The 14,902-nt window shown below is 41.1% G+C and overlaps 1 protein-coding gene across 2 annotated transcripts in view; it reads right to left on the bottom strand.

Moving 5' to 3' along the window:
* TNKS (tankyrase) overlaps positions 1 to 14,902 on the bottom strand; it is a 234,322-nt gene that overhangs the window by 29,247 nt on the left and 190,173 nt on the right. For both annotated transcript variants that reach the window (XM_073636936.1, XM_073636937.1), the window contains exons 15-20: positions 12,208 to 12,373; positions 8,623 to 8,842; positions 5,515 to 5,624; positions 4,866 to 5,054; positions 3,987 to 4,224; positions 2,003 to 2,085 (exon numbers count right to left, since the gene is read on the bottom strand). In XM_073636936.1, coding sequence (XP_073493037.1) covers positions 2,003 to 2,085; positions 3,987 to 4,224; positions 4,866 to 5,054; positions 5,515 to 5,624; positions 8,623 to 8,842; positions 12,208 to 12,373 — 1,006 coding nt within the window. The remainder of the gene's footprint in view (positions 1 to 2,002; positions 2,086 to 3,986; positions 4,225 to 4,865; positions 5,055 to 5,514; positions 5,625 to 8,622; positions 8,843 to 12,207; positions 12,374 to 14,902) is intronic.

Below are 14,902 nucleotides of genomic sequence, written 5' to 3'. Positions count from 1 at the left end.
TAAATCCAAGTACAAGTCCGAATGGATTAACCACATCATTACTCGGTACAAAAAAAATCTTTCAAATAACTGGCCCAATAACACAGTTTTCAAGGGCATGATTGAGTGGCCAAAACCCGGCAGCATTTCTTCAGAAGCTGCCAAGATTAGGTCTGTAAAGTTCATGTATATCAAGAGCCTATTCTAAAATTACAGCACCTAGCGCCCGTCTAGGCAGCCCTCAGCCATTCACATTCAGATGTCAGATGTGATTTCACAGCAGCATAACTTCAGCACAATTTGATTTTACTACATTACACTTATTGATCCAATGGGTAATTGCACGTGGAGACCACATTGCAAGTTTACATTTCTTTACACATCATGTTCTCCAGCACAACTATACATAACAGGCTATTATGCAAGTGTCACACACAAAAAAAATCATTTCAGAATGCAGCAGCTAGTCAAAGTGCACGCACTTCAACCAACAATTTCCATGGTTTCATGATTTTATTAAAGGGGTAGTCTGGGTGTAGGTATTTAATGACATGTCTACAGAATAAACGATCGGTGGGGGCAGAAATAAGATGCCTCCACAGACTAGCTGATTTTTACCACATGTAAACACCATTCAAAATGTAGCAGCCACTGCCTGGTATTGTAGCACAGCCCCATTCTATTGAACAGAAGCTACTGCAGTAACCGGCAGTGGCCGTTACACTTTGAATGGAGCTGAGCTTAACAGCGTGGTTCAGCTGATTTTTGCTCCATTGGCAGCCAGATGTCAACACTTTGATCAGTGGGGGCACCGGAACCCCATTGATCTGCTAATGATGACTTATCCTGTAGGTAGGTCATAAAATACCTACGCCCGGACAACCCCTTTAAGGCTCAGGTAAAAGCCATGTGATACAGTTCTAGACTGAGAGGCAGAAACCTCTACACGTAAGAATACCAAAACACAATGAACAACATAATAAATATCTTGTGGATAACAGTAGATGCTTAAGTAATGTGGTCTTAAGAAAAGCAGGAAAATTGGAGAAAAAATAAAATAAAAAAAGGTACACCACCAAGTTAGGGGCTGGTTGGTCTGAAACATAGCACTGAGCCCCCCCATACACAACTGATCATGGGAGATGTCAATCGAGCATGTTCGATTTTGGACTGCCAATTGCTTTGCTTTCCCAGAGAGAAGCCGCCGGCAGAGATGACTGGCGACAGCGGTCTCAGAGAACACAGGAGTGCACACCCGAACGTGTGCTCCATTGCATGGGAGAGCTAGCAGAAAAGGCTGCTTGTCAACAGTCTAACATGTATGGCAGGCTATAGTATTGTCTAAAGTAGTATGATTTTCTAGGGATATCATGCCATAACTCAATACTACAAGATTTAAAATCTTGACAAGAAAAAAAACGGGAATCAGCACATCCAGTTTTGAAAGTCAAAAACATATATTTTTTTATTTCACTGTCAAAACAAATTTTTCCTCCTGAGACTTTCTATGAAGTCTTCACATGCATCAGAACGTTTTCATTTCCAATTATCTTTTTTGAGCAGGCCCAGATTTGCAGGATATATTCATAAATGCCTGCTGGGAGTATCAGACCTCATTGTTATTCAGGGACATGTGGAGTTTAGCCTCAACTGTTCTGGAACCAAATTAATGCTGTTTTTCAGCGTGCAGTCAACAGATAGGAAAATAAACCGAAGCTGCAGGGTTAACAGACAGAAGACATGGATTGCAAACAATTTTAAATCACAGGAGAGCTGTATTCTGAAATATTCATGGCAAAGTACATGTGTGCGCCAATACTAATCCAGCAATTAATAAGCATCGAGCTGTAGAGATGCACCGGATATCCTGGTGTTCCACCATGACTGTTTGCCAAGCAAATTTAATATTTTACACTGAATAGTAACATATCGCCCTCCTTCAGGTCAGCGAGACAGAAATGCTGTCTTTGAAAGTCGGGATGCTGAGCATCAGCACAGACAACACATTTGGCGTGCATCCTACCTGCTCAGTTTCAAAGATATCCCGAAGGTGTTCCAGACCCAGGCTTTTCAGAAACTGATTGATATTCATGTCAAGACCTACAACTGCAGGGGGAAAAAAAAAAGGCTGAAAGTGTTTTCTTGTAGAGGACCTTCAGATTCTCAGAAAGGCCCTAAAATATCTTACACAATACCTTATGGCTTAGGAAAGACACAGCATTTGCTACAAAGATGAAAGCAAAAAAAAAAAAAGAAAGAAAAAAACAAAACAGCTGCAAGCACAAATTTTGAAGGAATAAAACACTGAAAAGCTGGTGACTTTGAAAACCTATCCTCAAAGATCTTGTGTAGACGGCCGTATTTTCGGCCAGAGTGCGATTGGACAAAACATCAGATCGCACTAAGACCAACGTTATTCTATGGGACATGCACATGTACAATTTTTTTCCAGAGTGAGGAAAACAAAAAAAATTGCAGCATGCACGATTTGCATGCGATATTCGGATCGTAATCGGCCATGCAAGTCAATGAGTGCCTAAAAAAAAAAAAAAATCAGACTGCACTCAGATGACATCCGAGTGTGGTCCAATTTTCACGGACTGACAGAATGGAAAAATTTTTTTCCCATCTTCTCAGAGAAAATCGGATCACACTATGATCAAAGTGTGATCAGCATAATGCTGAGATAGGGGATGGGAGCTGCTACTGATAAGATTCTATGTAGATGGGGAGAGGGGAGTGGGAGAGGAGGGAGGAGCTCTGCCTGTAGCTCCTCCCTCCTACATAGAATCTTATCAGTAGAAGCCTCCATCTCCTATCTCAGTTATAGAGGAGTCTGTCTTCACTGAATCCAGATTTTACCTCAGAATGAAAATTTTGATAACAACTGATCAATTTTGGCAGAGAAATAATCTTTCTGATAAGATATATTACAAAGTTCCTTATTGCTATGTGTGCTGTTATGAAATAATAATTAAAATGATGGTTACGCTTTAAGTAACATCAGTACCAGTGAGGGTGCACACCAGATCCCATCAGCCTCCTGCGTTGAGATTGTGGAGAACCGATGTGTTACTATAGCAGCCCTTTCTGCCATTTTAGTCCCCCTGTGAAGCTCAGCCACAGGCTGGGCGTCATAGGAGAGCTGCAATTTCTGTATACACCGCAATACAGTAGTGCTGCAGTATATAATATAAGCAATCGAATAATCGCAGCTTCAAGTCATTTAGGGGAACTACAAAGCAAAGTAAACAAGGGGAAAAACTAAAAAAAATATATATCAAATTTTAAAAAAATACAAAAATTCAATTAGCCTCCCTTTATTCTCATTAAAAAATAAATACTGCATATTATCTTGTCCAAAAAAATCCAATCAAAATATAAACTCCATATGGTATTAAAAACATCAGCTCAGGGCTTTTGTTTTTTTTAAAATTCTCCTTTCAAAATTTCTGAATTTTCTTTCACCACTGAAGTAATAATTAAAAAAATAAATAAATAATGGACAAATTTGGTACTGTCACAGTCACACTGACCTAGAGAATTATGTCGCCAGGTAACTTATCACACAATGAATGCTGTAAAAACAAAATAAAAAAATAGAATTGCTTTTTTATACCCTGTAATTTCACTGCACTTTAATTTTTTTTTCCCTTTTTCAGCACATTATGAGGTAGTTTTGAATAACACTATTTATTTTACAATTCCTCTTTAAAAAAGCAAGCCCTCACAAACAAAAACGTATGGCTCTCAGGACAAGGGGAGGAAAAAAAGAAAGCCCAAAAACAAGAACTTCCTGGGTTCTTAGTTCACTGGTTCCTTAAAAATGTAGTATCACAAGCACGACTTCAGTCCTCTAGAGCAAGAGCAGCTCATACAGTGCTTTTACTTCTCTGGGTTTGCAACTTTATAAATGTCTTTTTGATAAAGGACTATTGGTGTGCATCATATCTCACAATTCAAGATCTCAATATACTACTTTAACCAATCACAACACATAGTTTTACCTTCACCTTCTTTCCTTTCTGTCCCTGCAGCTCCGTCACCAGCATTTGACGATCCACCAACAGCAAGATCAGCTAAGGGACCAGTCAGATTATCGATGCTGCTGGCAGCAGACAGACATGAGGGGGTGGATGCTGGCGAAATAACGGAGGCACTGACAACTGTTGCTTGTGGTTTGAAGCAGCTAGGTAAAGCCTCGGGAGGCATTGCATCTATTAGCAGAGCTCGAATATCATCAGCCTAAATGAAAAGCAAAAAGATATTTTATTTTAAAGAAATAAAAACACTTTAAACATAGCATCGCGCTAACATGTTTGTATCACCGGGTTACATACCAGGAGGAGCTGAGCAGATTAATTTGTATCGCATTACATTGCTGATCATTTGGGTTTTCAAAGGGTAGTTTCATTGACATAGGTATTCTCACACACAGGCTCGGACTGGCCCACGGGAGAAAAGGAGAATCCTCCGGTGGGCCTCTATGCAAGAGTAAGCCACTTACCCGCAACAAGAGCAGTAGCTGGCCAATACATTAATTCACTATGTACAAACAAAAGCAGGAACGCCTCATTTATTCGACAAACTACCTAGTTTATTTTTATACAGTGGGCCCCCCCAAGTCAATGTCATTGGTGGGCCCTTGCCACCCCAGTCCAACACACATCAATCTGCTCTATAATGTACTTATAACAGATGGGTAACAATTAATATGATGGTTGTGCTTTAGTAAAGATTATTCAGAATCTAAATTAGAATAAAAATATATTATTTAAGGTGGAATTCAACAAGAAGCCAAAAGTATTGGAAAAACATAGAACATCTCGAAAATAAAATGTCTTAATAAAGAACAGACAGACCATATCATGAACTAAAACACTTACTGTGGCTAAATCTAGTGGCGTTTGGCTCTCCTGGTTTTTCATCGTGGGATCCGCACCATGAGCTAAAAGCAGAGCACACAGCTGCGTTCTCCCTTTCTGCGCCGCTTCATGGAGGGGGGTAAATGCCCATTTGTCCGTGGCATTAACACAAGTGTTGTACTTTATCAATAATGCTGCAATGTCAACATGCTGGAAATAGAAGTTAAAAAATGAATAAAAATATAAATTTAAGGTTCAAATCTATTTTGAAAAGGACTCTCAAAAATAGTAACTTTGTTGTCAACGCTCCTCATTTGGGGTATATTTTGATGACCTAAATCTGCTGCAAAATCTGCATGCATTATTTGCAGAGTGTGCACTCCGCATGTGCGAGAGAATCAGATCACACTCAGATGACACTCCGATCAAACTCCGACAGAGTTTAGGCCAAGTGTCATTAGTACAATCGGCCCAAATCTCCCGCATGAGAGAAGAGACGCCAGTGTGAGCGAAACCTAAAGTTAAAGAAAACCTTCTATTTAGCCTGATCAGTGGTGGTGGAATAGCACAGCATTAAACCTGGTGTTTGGACCACACTATTGATGGAATGTGTCTGTAGTAATAAAAAAAGATTTCATATATGGCAGTCTAGACATGATTTTATTCTTACCCCATATGATGCAGCATTGTGTAAGGGAATAAGTCCCCCTTTATCCTGTGCATTTACATCCGCACCATGCTCTAGGAGGTACTCCGCCACCTCCAGGTTGTTGTAACCGGCTGGAAAAATAAAAAAGGAACAAAAAAAAAGGGAATGAAAAAGGAAACAAAACCATTTCACAGACCCAAAAGAGAATGACAACAGGTTTAAGGGGAATCTGTCACCAGGTTTTTGTTGCCCAATCTGAAAGCAGCAAAAAGCAGAAACAGAAACACAGATTACAACAATGTGTCACTTACTAGTCTGTTTAGTATAGTTTTTATCAAATCACTGTTTTATCAGCAGGAGATAATTATTGGAGTAGTAGTGAAGCTGTTGCCAAGTAGTCCAACCACTCCACCACCACTGATTGGCAGCTTTCTGTGTACACTCTGCATAGACAGAAAGCTGACAATCAGTGGTGTGGGCGGGGTTATACAGAGGTCAGCATTAGAGAACTGATAAATCTGCAGCAAACCCGACTATTAGGGTCTCTGACCCTACATCATGCTGTTCTCAGATTGGTTAGGAAAAACCTGGTGACAGAACCCCTTTAAGCAACTGTTATACGAAAGTACATAATGGGATATTCAGTAGCCTATAACATAACACACATAAAGGGCTTTAAATATATTTGTGCTGCAGCACGTAGCTCAAGCACAAACACTGAAGCACCTTCTATCACACAGTATTACCAGACCAGTCTGCGTGAGAAAGGGAGGCAACAGGGGCAGATGCTGGAGAAATAACTGGGACACTGACTAATTTTGCTTGAGCTCGGTAAATATGCAAAAAGCAAAGGCATTGTACTAGGAAAACGTGAATTTTATCTGCAGAAATACAAATAAAACATTTTTCTTAATCTATGCTGCAAAGACATATCATTTAAGGATACATTTTCAACAACTGCGGTGTCTTGTGTCAGTAAAAGGGATGAATTTGTGCATGTTCTTTCCAAAATTTCCTTGGCAGTCACATCCAGAACCTCATACCCTTCCTTAGTGGCTTTTAAGAACATACACAAGCAACAAGTACCATCTGGAGATAAGATGACAATCTATGATGGGTACCATTTACGACCCCACAAGTATCTAATCTGTTCGGATGGGAAACGCTTGACATCATGTCAATGACTGCCACACCAGACATCTCCATGAGCCAGAAGAGCACTGCATGCAGTAATGGATCTTGGACTAGTGCTCAACTTCAGTAGCGTTCTGCTCTGGCCAGACACAACTGATACACGTCAACCCAGCCATGTGTGTGTAACATTAACAAGCTTGAATTGTAGGGTTTTCTGTGTATTGATAAACAAATTGTCACCGACATGGGAAAAGATATTATTGCGACTTCGCACAGAGCTTATTTGGTGTTAATGCTCATCGCCCAGTGTGATACGTAGTCTGTAAGAATAACGCTTTTCGTTAGTTAAAAGTAGTACACTGTAAGAGGAGGAAGGGATGAGTCGTGCAAGCTGGAATTCCAGATGTTTCATCACTCATGACACGGCTCATCAGCTCTGAGCAGTAACAGGATATCTACCAAGAGAAGGTTTAATCAGATGTGGATGAAACCCTAGAGCATCTGTCATCAAACTATTGCTTGTATGTCTGCTGACTGATAGAGAATTATACATTAACAATATGTTATTTCTCACTTAGGGTACATTCTAAGACAGACATTTTACCTATGCTCCTTTACGTTAGCTGCCTTCCTTTGATATGGCTCTCATGCTTGAAGCGGTTTTCCCACGAACAAAAGTTGATTTTAATCAATAGATCTTGGAATAATAATAATCTCCACAATTGGATGTGTTTAAATAAAATGTTCCTGTGCTGAGATAATCTTATAAATGTGCCCCTGCTGTGTACTGTGTAATGGCTGTGTCTGACCGTACAGGAACATGGTCTGATCATACCACATCTCCTGGGCAGGGAGGAAGCAAGAGAGTATACAGACATTACAGCACCGGATCACAGCTGATTCTTTAAGGTAAAAGATTGTTTTAAAACAGGCAGTGAAATGTTTTACCTTGCAAAAATAAATCAGCTGTGATCCGGTGCTGTAATGTCTGTATACTCTCTTGCTTCCTCCCTGCCCAGGAGATGTGGTATGATCAGACCATGTTCCTGTACGGTCAGACACAGCCATTACACAGTACACAGCAGGGGCACATTTATAAGATTATCTCAGCACAGGAACATTTTATTTAAACACATCCAATTGTGGAGATTATTATTATTCCAAGATCTATTGATTAAAATCAACTTTCGTTCATGGGACAACCCCTTTAAAAGGAAACCTGTCACGTCCTAGCTACTATCTACACTGCCCCCATTGCTTTGTTAGTGATGCACATTGCATCACTAACTAGCTTTTTTCATTAAAATTGTTGGTATTATAATGATTTGATAACATTATATACACTTTGTCCTACCTGCTCGTTTTCAGTCATAGGGGTGTGATCCTGCTATTCAGCCAGGGGTGGGCACAGCATTCAGTCACTGCTGGCGCCGCCCACGTATTTGAATATAGCTTCTGGTAAGCGCCATCATTGTGGGGCGCATGCGCTTACCAGCCTCACTGCGCACGCGCTATGCTCCCCGAGCGTGCCAGGGAAGCTGCGTACTACACAGCCTCACTACGCATGCGCGGGGAACATAGCGTGTACGCAGTGAAGCTGGTAATCACACCGCCTCACTGCGCAGGTGGCCGGACATGTACAAATTTTCAAATACATGGGCAGCGCCAGCACTAACTGAACGCGGCGACCGCCCATGACTGAATGTGAGAATCACACCCCTATAACGGAATATGATCAGGTAGGACCAAGTGTATCAAAGGTTATAAAATTATAATACCAACAATTTTAATGAAAAAAGCTTGTTAGTGATTGCATCACTAAACACTATGTGGGGGCTGTGTAGATAGTAGCTAGGAACTGACAGGTTCCCTTTAAGCACCAGACGGGATTTATCAAACTGGCCAATAAAATAATAATCTGGAAGACTACTGTATATTGGGTGCTTTACCAGACTAGACAGAATCTGTACAAACCCGCAGTAGGTCAAGTCTCACCTGCTAGATGCAGAGGCGTTGAATTTCTCCCTTGTGTGTCCCTGCAGTTAATGTTTTCTTGTGTGCAAAGCTTTTGCACTCTTGCTAAACAGCCTTTTTTAGCTGCATCGAGCAAAGCCGCATCTCCTCGTAACAAATCTTGAATGTCTGTGTCCCCATCTTTTACCAAATCTAGGGGTGTGTTCCCATCCCTGTTTTTCTTGGTTGGATCTGCTCCATGCTGGGAAAGAAACACAATTTTTTTTAAGTTTGGTTGAAAAAGCTCTTAATAAAGCAAGGGGAAAATAAAAAAGTAACTAAAGCAAAGTTCAAACATGCTTGATTTGTGGTACGGATTATATATTGCAAATCTGAAACAATTTACAGTAAAATACAAGTAAATCAACTCTTCCAAATCTCATTCACATGCTGCCGAAAATAATCCACACGGAAATGAAAGCATGGCGTGGATTTCAAAACAGCAACAGTCTCATTATGCAGTAATGGAGTAGGGAGAAATCCACAAGTAACTCATGCGGAATCTACCTGTAGATTCTGATCAAATCTGCAGTGGAAATTTTCCACAATGTGGGAACATGACCTGATTCTTATCACTACATTGGACAGTTCAAATGTAAAGAATGAGAGCAAGTGTTACAAATGAAGATGGTGACATCCATATTGTGGAGATTGCCCACATATTACCGCGTGCGGGGTCTCCTCAATCCTACATGTACATGGCTGGGATGTATTTACATGCGGTTGTCTTATAATGACCATGCCATTATTATTGTTTTTAATCGGTTGAAATTGTTTGATGTATATATTATTTTTTTATAATTCAGTGCCTATTATTTCAATGACCTTTTTCTTTTTACACAGTAGATGGCTTTTTGGTCACATATATACACTGCTCAAAAAATAAAGGGAACACTCAAATAACACATCCTAGATCTAAATGACTGAAATATTCTCATTGAATACTTTGTTCTGTACAAAGTTGAATGTGCTGACAACAAAATCACACAAAAATCATCAATGGAAATAACATTTATTAACCAATGGAGGCCTGGATTTGGAGTCACCCCCAAAATTAAAGTGGAAAAACACACTACAGGCTGATCCAACTTTGATGTATTGTCCTTAAAACAAGTCAAAATGAGGCTCAGTGTTGTGTGTGGCCTCCACGTGCCTGTATGACCTCCTTACAAAGCCTGGCCATGCTCCTGATGAGGTTGCGGGTGGTCTCCTGTGGGACCAGACCTGGACTAAAGCATCCGCCAACTCCTGGACAGTCTGTGGTGCAACGTGACGTTGGAGGATGGAGCGAGACATGATGTCCCAGATGTGCTCAATCGGATTCAGGTCTGGGGAACGGACGGGACAGTCCATAGCTTCAATGTCTTCATCTTGCAGGAACTGCTGACACACTCCAGCCACATGAGGTCTGGCATTGTCCTGCATTAGGAGGAACCCAGGGCCAGCCGCACCAGCATATGGTCTCACAAGGGGTCTGAGGATCTCATCTCGGTACCTAATGGCAGTCAGGCTACCTCTGGCGAGCACATGGAGGGCTGTGCAGCCCTCCAAAGAAATGCCACCCCACATCATTACTGACCCACAGTCAAACCGGTCATGCTGAAGGATGTTGCAGGCAGCAGATCGCACAACACGGCGTCTCCAGACTCTGTCACGTCTGTCACGTGCGCAGTGTGAACCTGCTCTCATCTCTGAAGAGCACAGGACGCCAGTGGCGACTTTGCCAATCCTGGTGTTCTGAGGCAAATGCCAAGCGTCCTGCACGGTGTTGGGCTGTGAGCACAACCCCCATCTGTGAATGTTGGGCCCTCATACCACCCTCATGGAGTCGGGTTCTAACCATTTGTACAGACACATGCACATTTGGGGCCTGCTGGAGGTCATTTTGCAGGGCTTCTCCTGTTCCTCATTGCACAAAGGAGGAGGTAAAGGTCCTGCTGCTGGGTTGTTGCCCTCCTATGGCTCCCTCCACATCTCCTGGTATCCGCTCTATGCTCTGGACACTCTGCTGACAGACACAGCTACCCTTCTTGCCACAGCTCGCACTGATGTGCCATCCTGGATGAACTGCACTACCTGAGAAACTTCTGTGGGTTGTACTGTAGACACCGCCTTATGCTACTGTACCTCTAGGGGTGAGAACAATGGCAAAATGAAAAAGTGACCAAAACAACAGCCAAGAAGGATGAGAACAGAGAAATGGTCTGTCGTCACCACCTTCAGAACCACTCCTTTATAGGGGGTATCTTGCTAATTGCCTATCATTTCTACCTGATGTCTGTTCCATTTGCACAACAGCAGGAGAAATTGATTCACAATCAGTGTTGTTTCATAACTGGACTGGTAGACTTCACAGAAGTGTTACTGACTTGGAGTTACATTGTGTTGTTTAAGTGTTCCCTTTATTTTTTGAGCAGTGATTAAATATGGATAACAGAACACCAACAAGATCTCTGGAGTTGGACTAGTAACATTGAGATTGTTGATATTTTTCAACTATTTTGGTTCTCAAGTCCTCAGACAGTTCTGTTCTGCTCTCCATGCTTAAAGTGGCACACACAGACACACAATGCAAAGACTGAGTCAACTTCTCCCCTTTTTATCTGGTTTCAGGTGTGATTTTCATATTGTCCACACCGGTTACTTGCCACAGGTGAGTGTGAACAAGCTTCACATGCTTGAAACATAGTTGTTTACCAAAAAATTTTGGAAAGGTGCCAACAATTTTGTCCGGCCCATTTTTTGGGGTTGTGTGTGAAATTATGTCCAATTTGACTTTTTTTCTCTGGTTTTTGTGTTGAAACAATATACACAAAGGAGCAAAACGTGTAATTGCAATAGTTTTCTGGAAGAAATACTTTATTTTCTGGAACAATTTCAAGGGCGTCAATACCTTCAGCCATGGCTGTACACACATAATGTATATATTATATGTACATAGACACATGGGGTGTGTGTGTGTGTGTGTGTGTGTGTGTGTGTGTGTGTGTGTAATCATCAACATTAACAGAAAAACACTTGAAATAGATCAGTTTGTAATGACTATATAATATGAGTTTCACTTCTTGTATTGAAGAATTGAAATAAATTATTTTGATGATATTCTAATTTAGTGAGAAGCACTTGTATATACATACACACACACACACACACACACACACACACACACACACACACACACATTATAATATATTAAATATACCATATATATCATACATACATACACACACGCAGGTTTAGATCGTATTCTACAGGCTTTTTTTTTTTTTTAACCAAAGTTTTGGAAATGGTTCAAATGTGTCCTTAGCTAACCTTTCGAGAGATATATTCTGGCTTCTATAAAATCCCAAAGAATTATAAAGCCAAGCATACAGCTTCCCCAGGCATTAAAAGAGCAACAACATTTAATTTATGGTTTCAATAACCTTTGGAAATTTTGTTTTTGCCTTTGTAATGAGTTTCCAATGCCCACTAGTGCAAAGCTCTATAAAAAAAAAAAAAAATAAAACCTGCAAGCAATAAGTAATGACTGTAAACCAGCTCTAATAAAATATTTTGCCACCTTACCTTTAATAACAATTTGCAGATCTCATATTTTCCTTTAGCAGCTGCTTCATGTAGTGGAGTAAATTTCCAGAGGTCTGCAACATTTACAGAGGCCCCATGCCTCACTAGTAACTCCGCCACTTCGTAGTGCCCATAGGAGCAGGCATTGTGCAAAGGAACTAAGCCACTGCACACAAATAGAAAACACATTTTTAATTTCCTTTTCATTTTTTTTTACTTGATTTACAGAAAGAATAATGTATGAACCTGGACCACAATGTAATCTGCAGGAAAATATTTATTAGCCATAAGAATGCACCGATGATGCAGAAATTGTGTTATGTCACACAGTCCGATATACACGTTGAGCATGAACGTCCAAAATTCAGTCCACCAAGACCAATTGGAGTAAAATTATTGCTTCACACATTATTGCTTACAATTATTGCTTATACACACATACATATACACATACATATATATATATATATATATATATATATATATATATATATATATATATATATAATATATACACACACACACTGTAATGCAGCAGCATTACTGTAATGATCCAGTGTGTATTTTGGCTGAACATGTACCTTTCCCTCAGGTGACTGGTCACATGACTGTGACATAGCTCAGGTCCTGTGCGCACAGAATGTCTGTCTGATCACATGACTGTGACATCAGCAAGGTCCTGTCTGTGTGTGCGCGCTACTGGATATATAAACCCTGGGTGATTTGAGACAGGTGTGTTGTGTAAGGCATGAAGCCTGCTCCTGTGGTGAAAGGCATGAAGCCTGCTCCTGTGGTGAAAGGCATGAAGCCTGCTCCTGTGGTGAAAGGCATGAAGCCTGCTCCTGTGGTGAAAGGCATGAAGCCTGCTCCTGTGGTGAAAGGCATGAAGCCTGCTCCTGTGGTGAAAGGCATGAAGCCTGCTCCTGTGGTGAAAGGCATGAAGCCTGCTCCTGTGGTGAAAGGCATGAGGCCTGCTCCTGTGGTGAAAGGCATGAAGCCTGCTCCTGTGGTGAAAGGCATGAAGCCTGCTCCTGTGGTGAAAGGCATGAAGCCTGCTCCTGTGGTGAAAGGCATGAGGCCTGCTCCTGTGGTGAAAGGCATGAGGCCTGCTCCTGTGGTGAAAGGCATGAGGCCTGTTCCCGTGCGGACACCATGTGTGAGTGAGAGGCCTGGTGAAGCCTGGTGGCGTCCTGGAGGGTGAAGCCTGGATCTGGTGACTAGATGCCAGTAAGCCTTGGAAGATCAGCGTCCTGGAAGGCACAGAGCCTGGATCTGTGTGTGAGAGATGCCAGTGGCCTTGGACGGGATGAGGGCTGGAGACCACGTGTGGTAAGCCCTAGAGCCACAGTGGTGGCGGGACCAAACGGACTGGAGCAGCCATAAGACGGCAAAGGTAAAAACACTGCTTATATGGACATTGCTATATTATTACCTTGCTGAAGGCTGGACCTGGAGCCAAGTGGGCCTGTCTGCCACTTGGGGCTCGTTTGACATTATATGTGTGAACTGCGGTTTATGATGAGATAATAAACTGCTGAAGTGTGAAAACCGGAAAGACATTGCTGGTGTGCTTTGATTTTACCCGGTGCAGGGAGTATCCCCCATTATGATGACTAGCGCTGCCTTACCACATAGGCACACACACACTATATATATATATATATATATATATATATATATATATATATATATATATATATATATATATATATATATATATATATATATATATATATTTATATTCACATATACATACACACTGTCGTCTATATCATAATACATTAGGGATATGCATGCTTTTATGTGCGGATATTTTTTTATATTTGTACCAGTGGGGTTAAAAAAAAAAAAAAAAAAAAAAAAACACAAGACCCTAAAGCCAAAGTTTTAATTGTCCCCTTCTCCTTCCCTATCAAAAAAAATGGCATACCTCTCAACTTTTAAAGAGAAGGATGAGCATTGTGGCAAGTACACAGAAATAGTGCCAACACTGAAGCCCTTTAGTTTTTACTGAAAAAGGGCTTTTTGCTTTAGACAAAAGGTTGCATACTTTGGCTTGGAATAAGTAACTTTTCTGTCTCTGAAACAAGTGCTGCCTTTTTTTCTATTTTTGTACTTTGAGATCCAATGCTCTGCTATTTTTCTGTTTTTGTTCTTGTACATACACGGTATTTCACACTGAGCAGTTATCTGTAGGGATATCCATCCATCTATATATTGATATCCCTACAATTTATAGTGCATCGTTAGTATTGTCAGTATTGCTCAGCATATATAGATAAATTCACAGTGCCGAACAGGACGCAAACTGACTGCTCAGCACTAGGCTTGTAGAGGGTTTAGTTGGTCTGCGCCCTGGCTGGCACTGTGCTATTAGTGTATATGCAAAGTACTTCTGACAGGAATAAATGGCTTCTACAGCATGGAATAAGCGGTTCCATTCCATGGGGCTAGAAACTGACTAAGGCATTGACTGCTGCGCTACTGATAAGCACTCAGCGCTGGACTGATAGAAGGAATCAGTCTTGCAGCCCAGCACTGATCAGTGTAACAAGAGTGCTGGTAAGGGCGCAAACTGACTGACTGCTGCACTCTTTAACCCCTTCGCAACCTTGTGTTTTGTAGTTTTTGCTTTTTGTTTTTTTCCTTCCCTTGTTCCCAGAGCCATAGAGTCTTTATTTTTTGGACAATATGG

The sequence above is a fragment of the Phyllobates terribilis genome, unplaced genomic scaffold, assembly GCF_046119375.1.
Source record: "Phyllobates terribilis strain yellow unplaced genomic scaffold, ASM4611937v1 Scaffold_1__5_contigs__length_1240528914, whole genome shotgun sequence".
Lineage (NCBI taxonomy): Eukaryota > Metazoa > Chordata > Amphibia > Anura > Dendrobatidae > Phyllobates > Phyllobates terribilis.
This window is presented reverse-complemented; position numbering and strand designations above follow the sequence as displayed.